Source organism: Canis lupus, chromosome 2 (genome assembly GCF_011100685.1).
Source record: "Canis lupus familiaris isolate Mischka breed German Shepherd chromosome 2, alternate assembly UU_Cfam_GSD_1.0, whole genome shotgun sequence".
NCBI classification, from domain to species: Eukaryota; Metazoa; Chordata; class Mammalia; order Carnivora; family Canidae; genus Canis; species Canis lupus.
Genome location: NC_049223.1, coordinates 20335957 through 20358276, shown reverse-complemented (window position 1 = coordinate 20358276; position 22320 = coordinate 20335957). Strand labels below are relative to the sequence as shown.

Genomic DNA, 22320 nt, shown 5'->3' with positions numbered 1-22320 from the left:
ATACTTAATAAGTTACTGCTGAACTAAACTGAATATATTAACATATCAGACAATTTCTACTTTTGCAACAGGGAAGCAGCCTCAAGGATGGAAAGCTGGGTTGACATTGGTGATCTCACCTTTCCAACCAAACTACATTTTAACGCCTGGTGTCCTACCTCTGGGCTGAAGGAGGCGTGATGAAGGAGTAAGGCTTCTTCTCACTGTTCTCCAGCTTAATTAGGGTTGAGAAGTGTTCCAGAAGTGGGGCTGAGAATAAATTGGCAAAGGCTGCAGTCTTCACCAAATACTGAGACAGTCCCCTGAAAATCGCCATGAGAGCTCAAAATGGTTAATCCTAACAACTGCCTTCTGCCAGCAATAAGGGTTTCCAGATTTAGTGAATAAAAATGCAAGATGTCCAGTTACGCTTGAATTTCAGATGAGCAACAAATAATTTCTAGTGTAATTATGTCCTGTGCAATATTTGGGTGTACCGATGCTAAAAATTTATTTTTTGTCTAACATGCCACTTAACAAGTGTCCCGTATTTTATCTGGCAACTCCACTGGTAATGGCCCCCAAATAAATTGTCTGGCTTTTTCACTTTGTGTTACTTTGTTTTGGGAAAAAAGGGATGATGGTTACTACACGGTAAAAAAATATTTGAAAACCCTGTGTTTCTTCCCCCAGCCAAATGCTTGGGTAGTTGTAGGCATAGGGGCTATCTAGAATAAGATATAAGCAGAATATGCCTCTCTCGCAGTGGCTTTCCAAAGAATGGAGTTCTTCAGCTCTGAACAAAGGACACAGCAGAAGAGAAACTTTTGTTGTTGGCTGCAGCTGAGCAAATTTATCAAACAAAGGAAGTATTCAACTCACACTCTGTACCACACTCACACACGAAAGTTCAACAAACTGTATATAGAAACCAGAAACAGTGATGAAATTTTATCTGGCTAATCTTGTAATTATGAAGTTCTATTTCCTGTTTTTGCTCCTGAGAGAGATGGAGGAAAGACACAGTAGAAAGAGGAGAGAAGAAAATCGGTGTAACCGGATTTGCTCTTTCAGCAAACCCAGACTGAGGACCAGATGAGGTGAGGCAGTTCTGGCCTCCGGGAAGAGGCAGACGGATGACTGAGGTGTACACACAACTGCTCCAAGCGGGGCGGGAAGAGTTTGCTGCTGTGCCCTCAGCACCTAGAACAGTGCCCCGAATACTGAAGCTTTCAGTAAATATTTGTTGAATACACAGCAAAGGTAGGCACACAGACCTAGGGAGGGACAGGGGGAACCAGAGATGGCTCCTGAAGGGGATGACGCTGATGCTCTAGGAGGCATGAAGATGAGTCAGGCCAAAGCACTCAGGCAAGAGTGGCTCATACGAAGGCTCAGCAAAGCGAGCATGCTGGACTCCCACGAATGAAGACATCCCAAGACTAAAACCCTAAAACCCACGTGGTGATCAGGGGAGAGGACTGCTCTGGGGCTGGGCGACCTCTCCCAGAGTAGATCTGGGGGTGCATCAGATGACAGCTGGACATTGAGGCCCCAGTGCAGAGCTGTTGCTCGGAGGGGTTCAGGGATGGAATCCTAGGTCACAGCTTTTTCTTAAAGGAGGTAGATGAAAGGAGGGACCCAAAAGGGGTGGAGAAAGAGTCGCTCTAGCAGGAGACAAGCCAGGAGACACTACTGGCATGGGAGCTGGGACAGCATGTCACGGAGATGGACGTGCTGCTGTCAAAGGAGAGCGGACTGGGAAATGAGCACTGCCTTTGGCAAAAGAGGTTACTGTTGAGCAGTGGAGATGGGACGGACAGCAGAGGGTTGCGGGGTGAGTTTGGAGGAGAGCAAGTGGAGAGACTGAGTGTAGACAGCAGCTTTTCTGGCAGTGGGATGGAAGAAATGAATAGCTTGAGGGAGCTCTGGAGCCCAGAGTGGGGGGCTGCTATCACAGGTATGTCTTGAGGAGAAGCCTCGAGATCTGCAGAAGAGACAGAGAGGGAGCCACAGGCTGGGGCATGCTGACTACAGCACTCCAGACTGTGATGGGCCAGGGCTAGGGGTGCCTTTAACCCCCCCCCCTTTCGACCTCCCTCCATGCATCTGATTCCCTGTGGTATAAGCAAGCTGGGCCCAGCTGGGTGTCAGGCTCACTCCTGAGCCCCTGGCTCTAATCTGCCAAGTAGTCCTTCTTCTGGAGGTGAGGAAGTGAACATTTCAAGACGAAATGCGCTCGGGCACTCCAGTCTACCTCAGTCATTTCAAAACACAAGACAGAAGTAAAAACCCCGTGATCTGGAAAGACAAGCGCTCACATAGATCATCATTTTGCCGGCCTCCTCTAAGGTCTTCTGGGACTCTGCAGGCCTTCCACACAGGGACGAGGGAGCTGGTGTGGCCAGGGTGGCTGGCACAGCCTGCTGCTGGTATCTGAGTGTCGGGCAAAAGCCATATCTTGAATAGAATGACTCATAGGTCTAGTCATTTATTAGTCCTTAAAAAAAAAAATCATGGGGAAGAAAATCAGGGACTCAATATCTGAGTAATGATAGTCAACTCTTATTTAGTTAAACAAGCCCAAACAGCAGGCAAAAAATGACTTATTCAAGATGCCATCTGCGCAAAACTAAAGATGATATGAACATAAAACGATAAAAGCGTGTAAGCTTTACAGTTTATAATAGCCGTGCTCCATTTAAAAAGAAAGTCTAAAAAGGTAGCTCAATATCGAGTACAACCTAGAACCAAGACACTATCAAGACACTATATTTCTGTTGCTCCCTGAAATAGTTTTCTATTGGGCCAAAAATACATGTAGCATGACTAGAGGTGGGCTACAGGCAGATCGTAGAAACCCAAACCGAAAGTCACTAAGAGCTATGCAGGGTTTTTATCATGTACCTAGGAAGTACATAATAAATGAATATTTTAATTATATGAATTAAGTACCCAAATGGGAATTCTTAACTCGAAAAAGACCTGCAATCCCTCCCAAGTCATTTGGGTTCCACCCCAACAGTTGAATATACTAAATTAGTTTCCTCTCTTGAAGCTAGGCTTTAGATAAGGTGAGAATAAATCTTCTAGGTGGCTTTATGAAACTGCAAAGTTAAAAATCTAAGGAAAAAGTAGCCAGATTCAATGGGTCTGCCTCTGTCTGTGTCTAAACATTAGGACAGGATATGCAGTGAACAGCCTCACTAGCTCGTGTGGTCCAGTGACCAGGAACATGGTAAGAGTTCCAGCATCTTGGTGGCCATACCAGACCCACTGACCCAGAATCTGCATTTAACAAGACCAGTGAGTGATTCATATCTGCTTTGAAGTTTGGGAAGCAGTGGTTAGAAGAGCAAGATCATCTGGCACTCTGTATTGTCACCCCATACCCAAAGGGGACATGGTGACCAAGCAAGTAGCTCAGAAAGTTATCAAGTACAACTTTCATTAATATATTTCACTTTATAATGTTTTCCAGTTTTATTTAAACTTTGCTTTAAGCAACAGAGTTGTTTTCCTTTTCTTTGTCCATTATCCTTCTTTTCTTTTTTTTTTTTTTTTTTTTTTTAAAGATTTTATTTATTTATTCATTAGAGACAGAGAGAGAGAGAGGCAGAGAGAGAAGCAGGCTTCATGCCGGGAGCCCAATGTGGAACTTGATCCCGGGACTCCAGGATCATGCCCTGAACTGGAAGGCAGACACTCAACCACTGAGCCACCCGGGCGTCCCAGACCCTTCATTTTTCAAAGCAGTTTGGCTTCATGATACGATCTAAAGTAATGTTAACTTGAAATTATGTACAGTAATAGGTTAGAAGGAAAAGGAAAATATTTCTCAAGTTCAAATTTAGGTATGATTATATAAATTTTTTCTTTTCTCTTCTTTTTGGTGACAACTGCAACTGGCTTAGCAGACCAGTGTTTCACAGTCAGCTAAGGAGTCACTCAGAGCATTACCTAGAATAATGATACCTAATTAGAACCACAGAGAAGGAGCCAGGGCTGCTGCAGTATAGAGCATAGAACAAGACCACATGCACACAGTCCACGCCAAAGGGGGTTTTGCAACAGGCCTAAGCACAAATGGCAGTCCCACTAACTAACTGAAGAGTTCACTGTATCCACTAGGTTGCAAACTGGAAGGGGGGATCATGAGTCTATTTTATATTGCCTGACAAATAACAGGACAGATTTAATAAATATCCATGAATGAGAGAGTGAATAAATGAATAGCACTTAAACCATCGGTTCTCCCTATCACACTCTGACCCTTCCATTTCAATTCCTGCAAAAGCAAGAGAATTCAATGAATCTCCCAATGGTTCCTGATTGCCAAGAAACCTCTCCCCACACTGAGATGCCTTTACCAGGGCTTCCATGAGGGCCACGAGGGGTCATCTCTGGTCACTAGATCACTCCCACCTCATCACTACAATAATTATCATCAGCTTTCTTATCTTGCACATTTTTACTACCTGGAAAGATAAACAGGGCACAGTCAATAACCCCAGATATACTAAGGAAAGTCTGAGTGTAAAAAGTGATTTTCAATACTTTCCCGTCTCTTCTGCTGCTGAAGTTGACTTTAAAGAGGCTAAGCTTTCCATACCCTTCTGGCTGCTGTAGTGTGGATACTTTTTATTAACTCTACCAAAAGAGAAGGACCAGACTGAAGAAAGTGAAGGAATTCAGTAACAAAGACAACTAACTAAGTCCTCAATAAATTCCATGAGATTAGCAGAGGCAGGAGCAGAGGGTAGCGATGCTGGGAAAACCAGACCCTTTGATGCTGGAATATCTGGTTAAAGATTAACCAATCTGCCAGGATCAATGGGAAAAGGGGATGTGTGATAATTTGGGCGAGGAAGATAGATGAGACATAGCAACTGGTTCACAGCCTTAGAATAATAACCCACTACTCATTATTGTCCCTGCAGTAAGTATGAGATGTGAGCTTATTAGCAAGCTCAGCCACTCCACTGATTATTTGGCAGGGAGGGGGGAGGACATGGACTCTTTTTCAAATGATTTATAACCTACAAAAAAAGCTACAATTCACATGAATGGTGGTATGGCCCTGGGACTGCATTCCTCCCCTTCTCCACATGATTCTTAGCCTTCAAGCCCTAGCTCCCAAGCCACCTCCCTGTCTACCCAGGTAGTTAAACCCTCCTCTGAACTTCTATGTGCTTTGCTTTTACCTATAGTGCTTTTGTTTATCTGTGCTTCTCCCATAGGAGCTTGAGTTCCTGAAAAGCAGGGGTTGGGTCTTAATTACTTCTGGATCCCCAGAGCTTGGAGCCAGAAGAAGTGACTTATAATGCCTACTTTGAATAGAAACATGTGAGCTATGCTTGGTGGGTAGCATGACTGCTGCCCAGGAAGTGGGTGGCTCAAACTGTCCAGAGATCATGACTGAAACAGTGAGGGTGAGGGGCTCCCCTCTGAGAGGGGAGGAGCATGTATGTAGGACTACCATCTCCATGCTGTACCACAAGCCACACATCCCCACCACGTAGAAAAAGGAATAATCTCTTTCCTAAATACCTCTCAGGATTATGAGGAATAAAACAATGATAGACTTGAAAGCACTTGAAAATCTATCATTTGAGAAATTAATATCAAAATTTCAGTGGTGAAAGGTAAGGAAAGCTGAGACTTTATTGTGTGCATGGATGCGTGGATAGGTAGATGGATGGATGAGTGGCTGGAGGGTGGATGGGTAGATGGATGGATGGATGGGTTGCTGGAGGGAGGATGAGTAGATGAGTAGATGGATGGATGGATGAATAGTAGGTCATTAGTCATGAAAAGAGCTAAAAGGAAAAGAAGTACCCAATTTCAAATCTTGCCAGGCCATTGTCTCATGTAAATGTCTCCTTAAGGATTCTGAATTTAGAAATGGAAAGATATGAGTAGGGAATAGTCCCACCTAATTAGCAAAATGTTATCTAATTAGTGCGCATAAAATATATCCCCGGTCCGAAAGCTAGTAACTCTTCTCTTGTTTACTTAGCATTTATGTAGTATTTTAACATGTATTGATTTAGAAGGCCTATGTTTAATATTTAATGCAACATCTAATAGATTTCCATCAAGCCACTAAAAGAAACATCATTATAAGCCAAGATTTTATTTTTACATTTGAAAAGGCAGATGAGGTTCAAGATGGTAAAACAAAACAAGACAAAACTATTTCAAACAGTAGTGGGGAAAGTGCACAACAGGAACCTTTTATCATTTTTATCTTTAACTAAAAACATAAGTTACAGCATAAGAATCAAAACACAAGGTGTGCATTAAAAACCATTTTAACAGTTTGTGCTGCCAAGAGGTGAGTGAGCTAAATAAATAAAAGGATCATTTTCTAAGTTCAGTTTCACTAGACAGTCTCTAAGTTTATGGTAAAGGGAAAAAATGTACCCATAAAACTGTGCACTGAGTATATGCCCTATGCACCAAGTGAAATAGTTTAGGAAGGAGAGACTTAATTTTTCGGCAGCCAAACTGGTAACATTTGGACAAACTGTGGACTGAGGGGGCTCCACACATAGAGCCTAGAGAGCAAAGCTGCATTTTAAAAGGGCTCCCTGTGCTCCAGCAGATGGGCTGTAAACTTGACCAGACTGCAGACACTGTGTCCTCCACCCTCACCAGTTGAATGCATTAACTTTTCTATTCCTTTCCCATATGCTTTATCACACATTCAAAAACATGCACAGCAGATGATAGGTAACAAAGGAAGAGATCAACCAGCCGAGCAAGAATGGAAAAATCTTGTTCTAAAGGAGACCTCTAAAAGCCACTTACCTCCAACCTCCCATTAAAGGGGGATATTTTAATAATCAAATGACATTAAACACAAGCAACTTCTTTTGTGCCATCCTTAGGAAACAGCTACTGCTCTTCTGTATTGGGATATTTGCCATAATAGCCTTGCATTTATCTAATGCTATCTGTTTTCCTAACTTGGAATAACCACAGATTTCCTTAATATCAAAAAAACAGACACAATAATAGAAGGGCTAGCAGTTTCCAGAGAATGATTTTCTATCACGTTAAACACCGAATAATCATAGGGCTCTGAGGTTCCACATTCAGGAATCAGATGGAACAAATGAATCTCATGAGCACAGAAGCAAGAAAATATTCTAAGTTCGGCAAACAAAATTTCTCCTCTTATGAAATCTTTATTTTAATTTAAACAACAGAAGGGTGATTTATGCCACTAATTCTATCTGGGTAGAAATCCAAAGAAACCAGACAAAGGGCTTGGGGAAAGTACCCCCACTAACAGGGCAACAGTATATACAGCAGGGACACTGCTGCAGGTGTCACTGTTCTTGGCATGGATACAGTTTCTAAAAGGCAGTTCTGAAATAGAATAAAAGTTAGGAGAGGCCACACGGGAGGAGGAAATAGAACTGAAAAATAGAGGACCTGATTTAAATACCACTTCTTCCCTAATCCCAGACACGGATCTCTGGAACAGCCCAGTCCCACAGAATCTGCACGTGGACATGGCAAGAGCATTTGGAATGTCAAATGTATATCTGTGTATAGGTTAATGGCACAAGCAAAGGAAATAAGGAAACAACCATATCTCGTCTAGATTTCTAACGGATATACCCAATTGTTAAGGGAGGGTTTTTTTAATCGCAAGGAATTTCATTTTTTTCCAGTAGATCTCTTGGTATGCCCAACTCGGATTCAAAGTTTCTGACTTCTGTGAATCGATGTTAGAGCTTTATTATTTTAACTTTTTAAAAGAGGCTATTAGAATACTTTGAGGAATTGACTCAATATACACTCTTGACTCAAAAGGGTTAATGAAGGGTCCTGAGTAATTTCTAGAAGCTGCCTGGTTATTAAGAGATCCTGGCACTTGTTTGAGTGTATTGATTCTTACATTGTGCAACTGGCATACACCTGGAGGTCTCCCTTAAAGAGAACAAACATCACCAACAGTGACACCTGGCTCAGTTGGTTAAGCATCTGACTCTTGATTTTGCCTCAGGTCATCTCTGCACTTGTTCTGAGTCTTGAGTCTGCTTCTCCTGCTCCCTCTGCCCCTCTCCCTGTACGTGTGGATTCTCTCCTCCATAAATGAATGAATGAATGAATGAATGAATAAAATCTTCCAAAAAAAGAGAACAAGCATTGAAACAGTCCTATCTAATCTCAAGTCATATATAACCTACATAACCTCACAGTATGCAAATGTTACATTCTGGATGGGTTATATTTATTTTTTCTTATTCCCTCTCTACCCTGACACACACACATACTCATGCACACGGATGCACATGCATGTACCATGGCTTATCTGGCAGGTATGTGATAAAGTAGTTCTTTTTTTTTAAGATTTTATTTATTTATTCATGAGACACAGAGAGAGAGAGAGAGAGGCAGAGACACAGGCAGAGGGAGAAGTAGACTCCATGCAGGGAGCCCGATGCGGGACTCGATCCCGGGACTCCAGGATAACGCCCTGGGCCAAAGGCAGACGCTCAACCACTGAAGCCACCCAGGCGTCCCATGATAAAGTAGTTCTACATGATCAGATGGGATATTCAGTAAGGAGATAATTTGGTTATGTGATAAATTTTAATAAATTATCAAAAAAATCTGCATAGAAACATGGTTAAAAATAAACATAATGGTGAAACCTCAACTTTGATTTCTAAAAGTACTCTAACATTCTTCAAAAACTAAAGCCAATTATAGCCGGAAAATGAAATGTATACAATGGATTGTAAACCTGCCCACAAAAATGGTTAAAATTAAACTAACACCACCAAATGATGGTGTGCAAGGGGAGCAACAGAAATTCTCACAGGTTTTTGGTGGGAGTATAGAAAGATACAACCAATTTGGAAAAAGGTGTGGCAGTGTCTTGTAAAGTTGTTATGTTTTAGTTTTGAAACTAAACATTCGCCTACTCTATAACCCAGCAATTCTTTTTTTTTTTTGCAAGAGCAACAAAAACATGTCCAAAGAACAACTGCATAAAAATGTTCATAGAAACTATATTTACAATGCCCCAAAACCGGAAATAACTTGTATATCTATTAATAGGAGAATGGATATACTGTAGGATATTCACCCAGTGGAATACTATTCAGCAATGTATTGATACAAGCAACAGATGGATGTATCCCCCCCCAAAAAAAAAAAAAAAAAATAGTTACGGCAAACAAAGAAGCCAGTGTACATACGGTATGATTCCACTTAGTTCTATGATAGGCAAGAAAGTATCCATAGTGGAAAAAATCTGAACAGTGGTTGCCCCTAAGGCATAGAGGCAGAGATTTATTGGAGGCGGCATGAAGGAACTCTCTGAAATGATGGTAATATTCTGTATCATGATGGGATTTGCACAGGTATAAGCATATGTCAACACAAGATCGGTATATTTCCTTATATGTAAATTTTCCTTTGGGAGAAAAATCTAATGTTGAATACTAATTAATGACATGAATGCTGCTGTATTTGGAGGAAAGGGCACTGATATTTGAAACGTACTTTAAAATGCATCAAAAAATAAGATGGATTAATCGACGGACTGATAGGTAATAAAACAAATACAGTAAAATGGTAATTGTAGAATCTAAGTGGTGAGTATGAGTAAAATTAAAATTCTTTCCATTTTTTTTGTATGGCTAAACATTTTCATGAAATAAACTAGAAAAAATCTGTTATACTTCCATAATAGCATCATTTAAAAATGTATTTTCAGGATCATTGTGTAAGCAAAAAGGAACGAAGAAAGTTTTTTTTCAAAGAGTGAAAAAGATTAAACTTGTGCAAGTAAATTCAAATGCCAAATAAATACTGGTATTTCACACTTACTTCAGAGTGAATGAATAAAGCCCTCACTTGATGCCATAAGAACAAGGGCCTCTCATTATGCTCTATGGATCCAAATATACCTGAACAACTGTTTTACAAATAACCACATCCTTCCACCTCCATCTCTCCAGTTGTTGGGCCCTAACAAGTTTCTCTTGTTATATAAACTGTCTGCCAAATACTAATGGGCTCTGAACACAAGCCAGAAGATTCCCCCAAGCTCAGCTGGGTGTAACACCAAATCCCACCCTGCTCGACAGGACCTCCCTCAAAAACTCAGGAGTTACTTGTATGAGATCCTTATCACTTCTACACATCTGGACCCCACACAACATGAAGCACAGAGCTTGGCTCTTAGGAGCTGCTCAGTAAATAACTGCTCAAGGTTGGTTTCCATGGTTCAAAGGCAAACAGGGACCACACAAGGGAGTAGATTCGTCTTTCTTTGTAAAACCGACCAGGCCCATGAAGAACCCTTTATTTGTATTGGAAAAATGCAATAGGATCAAAATTGTGTGAAATTATGATCTAATCCTCCAAATCTTATGATGGCAGCACAATCTGAGGATACAGACAGTCGGCTGAGTGTCACAGAGTGGACTCCGCCACTTACTATGGGACTTTGCGCCAACGGTTTAACTTTTTGCATCTTACTATTTTACTTTTCTATAAAATGAGGTTGATATTTACACTTCACGGGAGTAACGTGAAGATTAAAGAAGATAATCCACCGAGGATGTAGCCTCACGTCTGGCAGGTAATAAGCACCCAGTGCATGTTAGCTATTCATTATTAGTATTTTTCACGTCTCTGTGAATGAAGCAGAGCGTGCCTGCCACGATCACACTGATTTAACATTTAATATAATACAGGTATCATAAATATATACCATTTGCTGAATTCAGTAAATCACAGTTACAGAAATAAATTTCATTTTCAGGTTCTCAGCATCAAAATGCAAAAACTAGGGACTACATTAAGCATCATGGTTGGTATCCCATAAGCTGTCCTAGGATCTCCTTGTACACAAGTCTGTCTGACTTAGAAGGTCTCAGGGCAGGGGATCCCTGGGTGGCGCAGCGGTTTGGCACCTGCCTTTGGCCCAGGGCGCGATCCTGGAGACCCGGGATCGAATCCCACGTCGGGCTCCCGGTGCATGGAGCCTGCTTCTTCCTCTGCCTGTGTCTCTGCCTCTCTCTCTCTGTGACTATCATAAATAAATAAAAATTTAAAAAAATAAAATTAAAAAAAAAAAAGAAGGTCTCAGGGCAGCAAAGGATGGAGAAGTTACTTGTCCAGAGCCCTTTCTGGAACTTGCCAAGAGAAGATGTTCTGCTATCCACCTTCCCATTTTCATTGACCTCTCTGGCAGGGAAACCTGCCTTCCTATCCTCTGTGGCCATTGTCCCATCATCTACATTACAGCTGTGGCAGGCAGAAGGAGGCCCCAGAGGAAGTCTATACCCGTACCCCTGGAACATGTGAATATGTTATGTTAAATGGCAAAAGGACTGCAGAGGTGATCAAGGTTACAGACTTTATGATAGAGAAATTTTCCTGGATTATCTGGAGGGCTCAATCTAATCACATGAGCCCCTTTTATTTATTTATTTATTTATTTATTTATTTATTTATTTATTTATTTATTTTTATATGAGCCCCTTTTAAAAGCAGAGAAGTCTCTGGCTGTGGTTGGAAAGATGCAGCAGGAGAAGCCTGAGAGAGGTGAGGTATGAAAAGGTCTCTGGGTGCTACTGCTGGCTTAGCCATGGAAGCGGCAGGTGACAGACTGCAGGTGGACTTAAGGAGCAAAGAAAGGCTCCAGCCTGACAGCTGGCAAAGAAAGAGGAACCCTGCCCTGATATCTATCTGCAAGGGACTGAATTTGGACTAGAATTTGAATCAGTTTGGAGGCAAATTATTCCCCAGAGCTTCCAAAATGGACTGGGGTGCAAAGGACACACACCACCACTACACCCAGGAACTACCAGGGTAAAAAGGAGGAGCGAGCACCTCATCCACTAAGGCTATGCTACCGATTATTGTTTTAAAATCAGAATCTTGGGGTGCCTGGATGGCTTAATCAGTGAAGTGTCTGCCTTCAGCTCAGGTCATGATCCTGGGGTTCTGGGATTGAGCCCAGCAAGAGGCTCCCTGTTCAGCAGGGAGTCGGCTTTTCCCTCTCCCTCTATCTGCTGCTCTCCCTGCTTATGCTCTTTTTACCCTGTCAAATAGATAAATGAAATCTTTTTAAAAGTTATATCAGAGGGGTCCCTGGATAGCTCAGTCAATTGAGTGTCCAACTCTTGATTTCAGATCAGGTCATGATCTTGGGGTCATGAGTTTGAGCCCTGCATCTGGCTCTGTGCTGAATGTGAAGCCTACTTGGGATTTTCTCTCTTCCTCTGCCCCTCCCTTTATTTTTAAAGAGAGGAAGTGTGTACACTTTCTCTCTTTAAAAATAAAGTAAAACAAAAATCTTCACAAAAATTTTACATTAGAAAGCTTTCCCTCAATACAAATTCAGTAATTCTTCCATTCAAATTCTGAGCTCAAAAAAAGTACAGTGAAGCAAAGGAAATACTCATCTGACTTGGAAATAATTAACTTTTCTCATTAAACTCACATTTCCTTGTCCCTATGAGGTGCAGTTAAAGCAAAACAAATAAAATGATAAAATCATCTTTTATAAACTCAACACTCACTTCAAAGGTATCTTTCGCTATGGCAGTTTTCCCTGTACCACTTGCTCCTTCCCACAAATCCAAAAGACCTTGCCAGTGTTCACATTTGAGTATGTGTTTATGTGTTTTACATAAAATGAAGGGTTCAAAATAGTTGAACATATTAGATCTATATTTAATCATCTTATCTCCCAATTCAACTTAAGTAATATAAGTTTTACCTAATTGTTCTGGAATTATTATTTGGACGTTGGAAATCACCATAGTACCTACATTTCCAATCAATGCTGTCACTGTTTAAATATCTAATTACCAACAGAACACCTCTTTTTAATTTTAAGATTTTATTTATTTATTCATAAGAGATACACAGAGAGAGGCAGAGACATAGGCAGAGGGAGAAGCAGGCTCCCTGTGGGGAGCCCGATGCAGGACTTGATCCCAGGACCCCAGGATCATGACCTGAGCCAACGGCAGATGCCCAATCACTGAGCCCCCCAGATGCCCCCTAAAGGACATCTCTTAACCAAACTTATAACCATTAGGCACTCTGAGTGATACCCGCATGCTTATGCTCTCTAAAATTATACTTCCTGGGTCCCACTGTGAATAAATCCTTGAAATACCCAGAAATACATATCACAACTTACAGGTGGAGTTTCAGTCAGACAAGTGTTACTAGGTTTCGTCTTAATTTAAGAGACTCTAGCCCAGTTATAAAAAGGTCCCTTAGTGATATCTTCCCTAATTTATTTTTCCAGGTCTCTTCCAGTTGGATCATAAAATATTAGAAGGCAAGGACTTCTAAATAATCAAGCTTACCCCAAAATAAGGTGTTCCCTTCCACAACACCGTCTTTTGTCTAGTATATATTTCACATACTTCTGTGTCTTCATACAGCATATAGTCGGTATTTGGGGTTATAAGGGCACCAACAAGAGCCCAGCTGGAGGTGAAGGGAAGTGAGGGTGAGGAGGAATGATGGTCATCCAGGGGTGATGAGTGGAACGTTCTAGCTAGGGAAGATGACTTAAACTGATGACACATGGATGCAAAGGTTGGATCAGTACATGAAGAAAGGTGGGAAAGTTGTCAAGACCAGACTCAATAATTTAGACTTTGTACGTTAGTCAACAGGAAAGTATTAAATGTTTTTCTGCAGGAGAGAAAGGTGAATAATGGGGTATTTGAAGAGGGACCCATGGACAGAGCCTGGGCTGAAGAGATTAAAACAGGGAGAGGAAGACAGGATGCTTTCAGCAAGCACCATATGAGGGGAGGTATGTGCGGTTGTGAAAATGAGGAGAAAATGAGTGAATGAATGTTTATGAGATCTAATGGGAAGGCAAGTATGATACTTTAATGTGAAGCAAGGTCTTCTTCAACCTTAAAATAACCGAGTGATTCTCTCATTTCCTCCATTCTATACTTACTTTTTGACCAAAGCCCTGAACTCAAGATCAAGATTCTCTCCATTCTCAAGGTCACCTCCTTGGGAGAAGCCCCAAGTTGGGGCACTTCATTTCCCTTCTCTTTTCTCCCAGCCCCTGAGGTCTGAATCCTATACCCTTGCTTGGAGTCAATGTCCAGAGAACCCATCAGCTGCTTTTCTGGGACCTGTCCAAATGTCATGGAACTTCCCTGTCTCAGCTACACTGAACCTCTTTGTTCCCAGTGAGATCGAAACTGCAGGAGGTCAAGCGGTTTTTGCTCTTGCTGTGTTGCCCCACAGGTGCACGGTCCAGGTGTTTCACTCCACTCTCCCTCTGCACCAGGGCCCAGGGCCGAGAGCGGGTGGGGTCATCTGCCTAAGACAGGCACAGATATTATAGGTGGTATGCTGAGCCCGAGACAGCGTCTGCTGAGCCCCTGAGAAGCGCCTGGGAGGCCAGTCCAATTTGGGGGGGAAAGATTCTTCTTTTCATCATATAAAGGCATTGGGAGGCCTACAGTGACATTTGATCACAAGGTTCTTTTACCTCATTTAGTTACCAAGAGATATGTTTTAATAAAAATTAGGCCAAAATTTAAAAGCAACCAACATTTCTGGGGTACCTGGATGGCTCAGGTGGTTAAGAGTCTGACTCTATCTTCCTTTTTAAAGATTTATTTGAGAGAGAAGGAGAGAGAGAGCGTGCGCTCGTGCATGTGCAAGTGGAGAGAGGGCCAGACAGGGAGGGAAAGGAAGAGCGAAAGAATTGAAAGCAGATTCCCTGGCTTGGATCTCACAACCCTGAGATCAAGCCCCGAGTTAGGCTCGGCACTAAGTGTGGAGCCTGCTTGAGATTCTCTCTCCCTCACCCTCTGCCCATCCCCTGCTCACTCATGTGTACGAGTGCTCTCTAAATAAATAAATAAACAAACAGGCAGGGGTTGGGGGGTTTCCATATTCTCCCTGTAGGTATGGCTAATCCCAACTCTAGAAGGTTGGATGCACTCTGTTTATAAACAAATCACAGCCTCCTGAGTTCATCTGGAAAAAAAAGTCGTTTGGTAATAGTGATGGGGGAGGTCCTTAATGCACTCCCCAAGGATTCTCTCAACATGGCTCCCATTTGGCAGGATTTTGTTAAAAAATGCAAAAATTCCATGCACTTCTCCAAATGTTATCTTCAGCAGTTCTGGTGCCCCAGAATGGTCCATTGCCACTGTACCATTACCCTATCTGGGTGCCCATTTCTTTTCGTAGTTCTTGGGGGTCAGTATCTGTATCAGTTTCCTATCGCTACCATAACAAATTACCACAATTCAGTGGCTTAAAACAACATAATTTTACTGTCTTACAGTTCTATAGGTTGGAAGCCCAAACAGTATCGGCTGGGCTACAATGAAGATTGCCAGCAAGAAAGCATTTCTTCTGGCCATTGTGGGGGAGAATCCATTTCCTTGTCTTTTCCAGCTTCCAGAGGCTGCCTGTATTCCACGGCACATGGTGCTTCATCCATCCTCACAGCCAGCAGTAAAAATATCTTGTCTCTCTGACACTGACACTCTGCTTCTATGGTCACATCTCCATCTCTATGATCTCCCCACCTTGCTCTTGTTAGAATCCTTGTGATTATATTGGGCCTACCTGGAAAATCCAGGATAATCTTCCCATCAGAAGATCCTTAACGAGCTCTACAAAGTGTCTCTTGCCATGTAACTAATATATCCACAGGTTCCAGGGTTTAGGACGTGGACATCTCTAGGGATCATTCTTCTGCCTTCCAAAGGGTCCATGTGATGAGAAAGTGCCATGAGCTCAGGTCACCTTAATTCTCTTGGCCTGAGTTTGACCTCAAGGTTCCTTCTGTACTTCATAAATTCATCTATCTTGATCTAAAGATATCTACATACATAAAAATAAATAAATAAAAAATAAAGATATCTACATAAATGTGCCATATAAATACGCCTGTAATGCTACTGACTGTGTGGACTACAAGGTGGATAAGTGATCTTAGGAGATACCCAGATTTTGAGTCTGGTTAATAGACAACTTTGGGTATGCTAGGTTGCATGTTGAAAGATGAAGAGTTGGGGGCAGACTCGGTGCACTGCAAGGGAGAGGTTTAGTAGCATGTTGGAAAAAAAGAAATAGAGCTAAGACATCATGTCAAGGCAAGAAAGAGAAAAAATGGAATCATCCACATAAAAGGACTTCATTACTGGAATCTGTGTGGATTAATAAATTCTGTAAAGAGTAACTGAAAGAAAGAAAAAAAAAAAAAGAGCAAAAGTTTGCAGCCTGACTTGAATCCAGGAGGAAGAGGAGCTGGCGAAGAAATCATTTCAAATGGAGGCTTGACCAGAGGAAGAGAGAATCACCCGAAACATGCTGACATAACTGCTTTTAGGGAACTTATTATGAAGTCTTTCTAAAGTTGTGAATTGCCTCAAATTTTGCCTATTTGCAAGTTTGACTTTACGAAAACAATAGCTTTTTTAATGTAGGGCATAGTATTGGGTCACACTGTAGAATTTCTTTAAAAACAATTATTTCATACAATTAACTGGTCTACTTACAGGGCTAACGCTTAATTTTAAAAATCCATTTCTGGGTGCCTACTTGGAGGAGTGAACAACTCCTGAGCTCAGGGTTGTGGGTTCAAGCTCCACACTGGGTGTAGAAATTAAGAAAAATAAAGAAACTTAAAAAAAAAAAAAAAAACATTTAAAATACACTAAGTTCCATGTTCGGTGGAAATGAATGATTTAGCCAGGGCTGAGGTCTTTAAAAAGTCCTTAAATTAAATTCAGTGAAATCAAATGAAAATGACTTGTTCACAATTATTTCTTTGTAACTTTATCAAACTGTAATAGCATTATTCGGGTACCTGATAACTTCCATTAGACAGGTTGCACAAAAAAGTACAAGAGGTATTCTTCCATTTAGATTCCTGATAAATTTTTATACAGTTTTTCTTTCAATAGTATTATACATGCCTATGTTTCATCTAATTTATTTCCATGTGACTTCTTAGTGTGTAGTATTCATTAAATTATTAAATGCATATTTCCCAACTACAATAAAAATGTGCAGTTAGATTTGCAGAGGTATCAGTAATTTTTTTTACAATGAAGAGTTAACTAAAACTTTTTTTTTTTTTTTTTTTTTTTTATGATAGTCACAGAGAGAGAGAGAGAGGCAGAGACACAGGCAGAGGGAGAAGCAGGCTCCACGCACCAGGAGCCCGACGTGGGATTCGATCCTGGGTCTCCAGGATCGCGCCCTGGGCCAAAGGCAGGCGCCAAACCGCTGCGCCACCCAGGGATCCCGAGTTAACTAAAACTTAACAGGTACTTTCACTTGCAAGCTCAGTTTAGAAATCTATACAGTATTTTCCCTTTTTGGTTAGAGTGTTAAGCAAATAAGCTGTAAGTTACAAAATGTTATAGGAAAAGTACAAACAGGATACAAAAATAACTCATAAAGTCATTTCCACGCCTTTGCCAGAAATCACCTAGATTTTTCTGTTGCTTTTGCAAAGTTCCCACACCTGGTGTGCAATAAAGCCCAGTGGCCTCTGCAAGTCCAAGTACTATACTATAGTTTCCCAGGATGCGAGCCCATGAATTTTATTTAGATGTTATGTTCTTAACATAATAGCAGCATAAGTCATGTTTGCCGGATGATCCTCCTGATGTCTTACATTGCTTCGTGGTCTTTCTTGGTGTTCTAATAACTGAAATTTGAATTTGGCAAAGAATAGACCTCTCAGAGAGAAGAAAGACAGCCAACCATTCACCTCAAATGTTATGACAGATTGTAGCTTTTCTGAGATGAACATAAAGTTAGCACATCATTGCAAAATACCTTACTATTAGATACTGAGCAGCAAACTAAAGATCATACAATTTAAGTCTGAGCATGAAGTCCTTAACCTAGCTCTGACCTTTCTTTTGGCAAGCAAAAACAGTGCTGGGCTTCAAAACTACGTCTCTATGGAGTGCATCTGCACAGCTTACTGCGCTTCAAGGCGTGCTCCCCCTAGTAAGCCAGCCGCAATGCACAGTTGTCCAAGAGGTGAAAAAAATAAACAATAGCCAGTACTTCTGAATAAGCCTCTTTTTTTCCTCAGAAAAAAAGTAGATGCCATAAACACTATGGAGAAACTTAGATGAAAACAATAAAAGCATGCAATCATATTCTAGAGCTGGTTCAAATTCATGATTAGCAAAGCAAAACTTCACTTTGACAACTGTTGCCAATGAAATCCCTTTGCTGGGTCAAAGCAGCTACGGTGAGAAGAATCTGAAGCCAAACTTTAAATTCTATCTTGAATATATGGAGAACAAAGCAATGCCAAGAAATTTTGCAGATGTTCATTTCCTTAGATGAAGTAATAATAAAGACTCATTTAATAAAGAAGGTGTCATTTATTCCCACGGATGTTACTGCAACAGTATACAGTATGTATCTGTGTGTTCCAGGTTTTTAAGATAGTTTTGCCTAAGCCATTTCTAAACTCTGTTGGTATATGAGGTATGTGTACAATACATGTTCAAAGTATGATTCAAGTAACCATTTCTACAATAAATGCAAAACTCTTATAAGTTAGGTTTTAGAGAAGGTAAACAGTTAAGTTTTCCTCTAAAAAAATGCATCACGTTGCACTATAATTTATGTATTAGCGGTCTTCAATCCTTCACTCCATCAACCCTACCTAAATACCAACTATGCACAAAACAATCTACAACCTGCTGTGGAATCGCAGAGTGAAATCAGATGTAACATTTTCCTTCCTTGTGTATGTGATCTAGAAGAGAAGAGGTGAATTTAAAAACTACATTACAAGTTGGGTGTCAAGATGGTTCGAAGAAATCAGTGGGGGGAAGGAGACCTGCCAATGTCAAAGGAGCAACTGTCCGTTTTCTTAAAAATGGCCCTCACTGAAGGGCACTTGGGTGGCACAGTCAGTTAAGTGACTGACTCTTGGTTCAGCTCAGGTCCTGATCAGAGTCATGGGATTGAGCCCCTCCTTGGGCTCTGTGACACCTGGCTTGGGCCACTGTGCTCAGTGTATAGTCTGCCCTTCCCCCTAGCCCTGCGCATCCTCTCTCTCTAAAATAAATAAATCTTTTTTAAGAAAAAAAAAAAAAGGTCCTAGTGCAAAACCTAGATGACGGATAGTGAGACCATGACTTCTGGTGGAGCTCCTGGGCTCAACACTTTAATAAGCCATCCTACTCAATCAAGGCAGTAATCCTGGGGGAAAAACATTCCAAGACACTTGGTCTTCCACTCAAGCCAAACCATGTACTAAGACCCTCCAAAACATGGTATAAATATCCCCACTAGTTGGCTACTTCTCACGCACCTCATAGAAAATTCCATTTCTGAGAGTTTAGTTACCCAATCTGATTTTTAGCAGTAAGATTTCTGTAAAGTGTGGTCTTCAACCTAAACCTAGCAGGTTTTGTTCATGACTTTTTTTTTTTCCCCCAATGGAGGCCATGCCTTCCTCTATTCTATAAAGGCATGAACTTAATGTTTCTATATATTCATATTTCAAGTGCAAAACACTCAATCTGTTCTTTGGAATTAATGGCCTCGTTGAAACACAAATATCATATTCATTAAAATAGCTGATTCAAAGAGCAGTGGGGTATTAATGAAAGAGGCTACAATTCTACACCGATGATCTAATCTTCTAAACATTCATTTCCTACCGAAGAGACATATGGGTCTTTTTTGTACCTTGTCCATGCCCCCTTTTCCACAATATACATTACTAAATTTATACACAGTTCCTAACAGCCCTTCTCTCTCACAGCTATAGAAAAAGCAACGCATGAAGGAGATGCCAGCAAATGATAACAGCAAGTGACGACGAGGAAAACCTTTAATTCAACATGTAGGTAACAAGCTAAACCCAGCCGTCTATGGGTAGAAGCCTCCTTGCCTGTCACAACATCACGGGTGGAAGTCCACCCATGGTTCTCTGCTCCCAGGCAATCTAGGCTCTGGATGTTTCTAACACAGGGGGAGGACGTTAGCATGAAGAAAAGGGGGGAAGTCAGGGTCTGTGCAAGGCGATGGTGTGCTCCTCCTTCCTACCATCCACACGCCGACCCTACAGGGCATGCATGCATCCTTCGGCCCGGGAATAGGCACCGGCCAGGAGCCGGTGGGGCGGGGGGGGGAACAGGAGGGGGGTGGAGGTCTACAGTGCTGCAGGGGAACAGTCTCTGGGGAGCCCCGGGCGGCCCGAGGGAGGCCCGACTGCGATGTCCAGGGTGGATGCGGATGCTCAGCTGCCGCGGCCTCATTCACCCTTTTGAAAAGGCAGGCAACGGAGAAGCACTCCATTCTGTCCCCACACACGCGTGCAAAGGCAGCTCCTGGGTGCCCCCCTCAAGAAATCCTTATTTTAAAAACAAAAGACAGGCTTGTGGCCATTCTCAGAGGCGGCCCCTTGACACCCAGGTCTGGAAAGCAGATTTGCAGAGGCCAAAGATTAGACAAAAGGCATGAGCTGGCGACAGACAGACCCAGCGATGATTTTTTTTTTTTTTTTTTAAAGTGCTCAAGGCCTCCCAGTTCTAATTCCATCTCCCCCTTCTCGGGGACGATTCCTGGGGGCGCCGAGCAAATCCCTGGAGGCCTGGAGAGGACGTCGGACAGGGAGGGACAGGAGACCCCGAAACTTTCCCAAACTGCGGCAGGCTGGCGGCGGGCAGCGGCCGCGGACCTCGGGCTCCGGGCTGCGGGCTGCGGGCTCCGGGGGGCACCCCGGAGGCGGCGGCCACCCCTCCCTCCAGCGCCGCCGCCAAAGGGCCGAATTCGGCCCCCGCCCTGCCCCGGGTCTCCAGGACCGCGGCCCCGAGGGCGCAGCGGGCGGCGGCGGCGGCGACCCCGGGGCAGCCCCCGGTCGCCCCAGGGCGAGGGCGAGGGCGAGGGCGAGGGCGAGGGCGAGGGCGAGGGCGAGGACGGAGCCTCGCGCCCGGGTCGCGGCCGAAGGGCAAGGCCCCCCCGGGCGGCTGCAGGCGGGGCCGCGCGCTCCCCTCGGCCGCCGCCCCCGCCGGAGCCCCCCGCGCCCCGCGCCCCCCGGCGGTGCCGCCCCCTCGGAGCGCGGCGCGGGGGCTGCAGGCCGGCGGCCCCGCTGCGGCTCGGGCTGGGGCCGGGCTGGGGCCGGGCTGGGGCCGGGCGGCCGCGACACAATGCGGCCCGGGAGGCCCGCCGCCGCCGCCGAGGCCCGCGGCCGACACAAAGCCCCGCGGCCGCCGCCGCCGCCGCGCACCCACCTTGGGCTCCGGCGCCGGGCTCCCGCGGCGCCTTGGTCCCCGCCGTCCAGACGTTGCAGCCCAGCAGGCAGAGCAGCAGCGCCGCCGACCTGCTCATCTCCGCGCCGCGGGGCCCCGGGCGGCTCGGCTCGGCTCGGCTCGGCTCGGCTCGGCTCGGCTCGGCTCGCCGACCACCGGCACGGAGCGGCGCGTCAGGGGCGGCCGGGCGCCGCGCCTCCCTCCATGGCGCTGGCTCCGCGCGCGCCGGCCGCCGCCCGATTGGCCCGGCCCCGCCGCCGCCGCCGCTCCCGCCTCCGCGCGCCCCGGCCGGCTTCCCCGGAGAGCCGCGGCCGCCGCTCCGCCGGCGCCTTAACCCCTTCGTGCCTCCCGCCCCGCCCGCGGGCCGCGCCCGGGCCCCGCCGTGGTGCCCCCTGGCGGCCGCCGGGCCGCGCGGGGAGGGGGCGGCGCGCCCACGAGCCCCTCCGCTCCGCCCCGCGCCGTGGCCCCGGGGCCGCCCGCGCCCCGCCCCGCCCCGCCCCCGCCCCCACCCCGCGCCCACGAGCCCCGCGCCCACGAGCCCCCCGCGGCGACGCCCCTCCGCTCGCCCGCGCGCCCCCCACCCCGCGCCCCGAAGCTTTGGACGAAAAAAAAAAAAAACACCTGCATTTCGGGGCTGAGGCCCTCGCACCTGTTAACAGAGCGGCCCCAGGACGCATTTGTGTCTCGGGGCGTGGCCTGCCTCAGTTTCCTCGGCATAACGTCACCTGCGGCGACTCAGCTCCCCAAGATTGACAGACACCCAGTATTGAGGGTCAGCGGAATCCGTCTCTCGCCCCCATAAACTGTGGGAGGCCCTCTGTGCCTCAGTGTGCACAGACGGACGGCTCCACGGGCCTTGTGCTAGGCTATTTCTAGAAGGTCAGGGTGGGGAAGAAATGTATGTGTCCGGGGCCTAGATGCTCCCCCCCCCCCCACCTTTTGTCGTCGCAATATATGATCTAAGAGATCTGCGGTGTTATCCCCATTTACAGATTAGAAAATAGAGGCTAAGGAGGGGTAAGAATCTGTCCAAAGCCCATACTGGTCAGTGGCA

At 44.4% G+C, this 22320-nt stretch overlaps 1 protein-coding gene across 2 annotated transcripts in view; it reads right to left on the bottom strand.

The window, feature by feature from the left end:
- The window catches only part of FAM171A1 (family with sequence similarity 171 member A1), a 131246-nt gene extending 109847 nt beyond the window's left edge, over nt 1-21399 (bottom strand). For both annotated transcript variants that reach the window (XM_038530017.1, XM_038530018.1), the window contains exon 1: nt 21249-21399. In XM_038530017.1, the coding sequence (XP_038385945.1) occupies nt 21249-21345 (97 nt within the window). In that variant the 5' untranslated portion in view covers nt 21346-21399. The remainder of the gene's footprint in view (nt 1-21248) is intronic.
- Nucleotides 21400-22320: the final 921 nt, after the last annotated feature.